General features: G+C 56.5%; 1 protein-coding gene across 1 annotated transcript in view; it reads left to right on the forward strand.

The window, feature by feature from the left end:
• LOC103807145 (E3 ubiquitin-protein ligase RNF43-like) overlaps positions 1–683 on the forward strand; it is a gene marked incomplete at both ends in the record, with an annotated part of 1190 nt that extends 507 nt beyond the window's left edge. Inside the window, one exon of the mRNA XM_009079865.1 lies at positions 7–683. Within this exon, the coding sequence (XP_009078113.1) occupies positions 7–683 (677 nt within the window). The remainder of the gene's footprint in view (positions 1–6) is intronic.
• Positions 684–1795: the final 1112 nt, after the last annotated feature.

Raw genomic sequence — 1795 nt, forward strand, 5'->3', positions numbered from 1 at the left:
CTACAGACGAGACACGGAGTGTCCCCCCGGGCGGGGGCCTGGGCAGCGCAAATCCCGCTACTCCGGGGCCAAGGTTGGCTTCCACGGTGCTCGGACACAAAGGAGAACTGAGAAGAGCCATCCCTGTCAGCAGCCTGCGGGAAGCAGCGCTGTGCTGCAGGAGGCAGCTCCAGCAGGACAGCCAGGCTGTCCCCAGGAAGGCTGGGAGCCCCCTCACATCCCTTCAGCTTCTCCACACAGGTTGGACTTCAGTGGAGATGCTAACAGACAATCGGGAGCAGCTGGCACAGCCCCTGCCTCGCTGCCCCCCAGGCACAGCTTCCAGAGTCGGCATCACCGAAGGAAAAGAAAGTGTCCCCTGGAGCCTGACCCTGCTCTCCTGCCCAAGGACTCAGCCTTGCCCAAAGCCTGCGAGGCTCACCTTCCTCACAGCCATCCCACTGCCTCCCACTGCTCCCCCGAGGTCCAGCCCCTGATCCCAAGCGCTCCCCTGGCCAGCAGCTCAGGCTCCCGGCCCCTCTGGAAGTGTTTAGTGCCACAGTCCAGCTCGGAGCTGAGGAAGCAGGAGGTGGGGGTGTCAGGCCGGGAGGGAAACCGCTCGGTTCCTGCCGATCTCTCAGGTTCAGGCACCCCCAGGCACAGTCTGAGTCTCCACCTTCACTGCCCGTCCCAGGGTGGTCAGGGTAAGTCTGGACTTCTCTCCTTGCAGTCAGCTGGTGAATGAGGGAGGTTTGCTGAAGGTGCTGCCAGCACACCTGGGACATTCCCCATGGGCTTTCCTACAGGAGCACTGAGAACAGAGGCATTTCAGAGCTCACCTGTGTGGAGATGATGCCCTGACTGATTAGCAAGTGTGTTATGAGTGCACCAAACCCTCTAGTCCCAGCCTAAAATACCCTAAATGAGAAATAAGGTGGCCAATTTTAGCTAAACATCTCTAGCAGCTGCAGTATCTCCCAGAGGAAGTTGGGGCTGTTCAGCCTGGAGAGGAGAAGGTTGTGTGGAGACCTCAGAGCAACCTGCCAGGAGCTGAAGGGACTCCAGGGAAGCTGCAGAGGGACTCTGGGTTAGGAACTGCAGGGACAGGACAAGGGGCAATGGGGAGTAATTGAAAGGGAGAAATTTAGGTGAGATATATGGAAGAAACTCTTCCCTGTGAGGTTGGTGAGACACTGGCACAGGTTGCCCAGAGAGGCTGTGGCTGCCCCAACCCTGGCAGTGTTCACAGCCAGGCTGGCTAAAGCCTTGAGCAACCTATTCTGGTGGGAGGTGTCCCTGCCCAGGGCAGGGGGTTGTGACTGGATCATCTCTAAGCTTCATTCCAACCCCTAAAATTCCATGATTCTGTAATTCTTTTTCACATGTTCTCCGAGTCCTTACACCAGCCTAGATGTCTTACTGACAGAGTTGTTATCATTAAGGCTTATTGGGCTCCAGTTCTAGCCAAGCCCAACTGACTGGAATCAGTGAGGAAGGAAGTGTGTGTGGCTGGTGGTAGCAGAACAGCCTCAATGAGTTGATGGATTTGCACATCCCTCGTTTCTCACCTACCTCTGCTGTGTGGGAGTTGCTTTTTAGTGTCTTTTGGAAATGAGACGTAATTAAAGCTTGGCCCTTTGCCTAACTGGTGCACATCTCTCCCTGAGAGAGGGAAAATGCCTTTGAGACGAGGCTCTTTGAAAGAACCTGAGTTTAGCTCCCAGGTCTTGCTCTCTCAGCTCCTCTGAAGGCAGCAACCTGCGAGTCAGCACGGGCAGGTGCTGGCTGTGAGCAGCGCCTGGCTCCCTTCCTCGCC

This window comes from Acanthisitta chloris, unplaced genomic scaffold (assembly GCF_000695815.1).
Source record: "Acanthisitta chloris isolate BGI_N310 unplaced genomic scaffold, ASM69581v1 scaffold22108, whole genome shotgun sequence".
NCBI classification, from domain to species: domain Eukaryota; kingdom Metazoa; phylum Chordata; class Aves; order Passeriformes; family Acanthisittidae; genus Acanthisitta; species Acanthisitta chloris.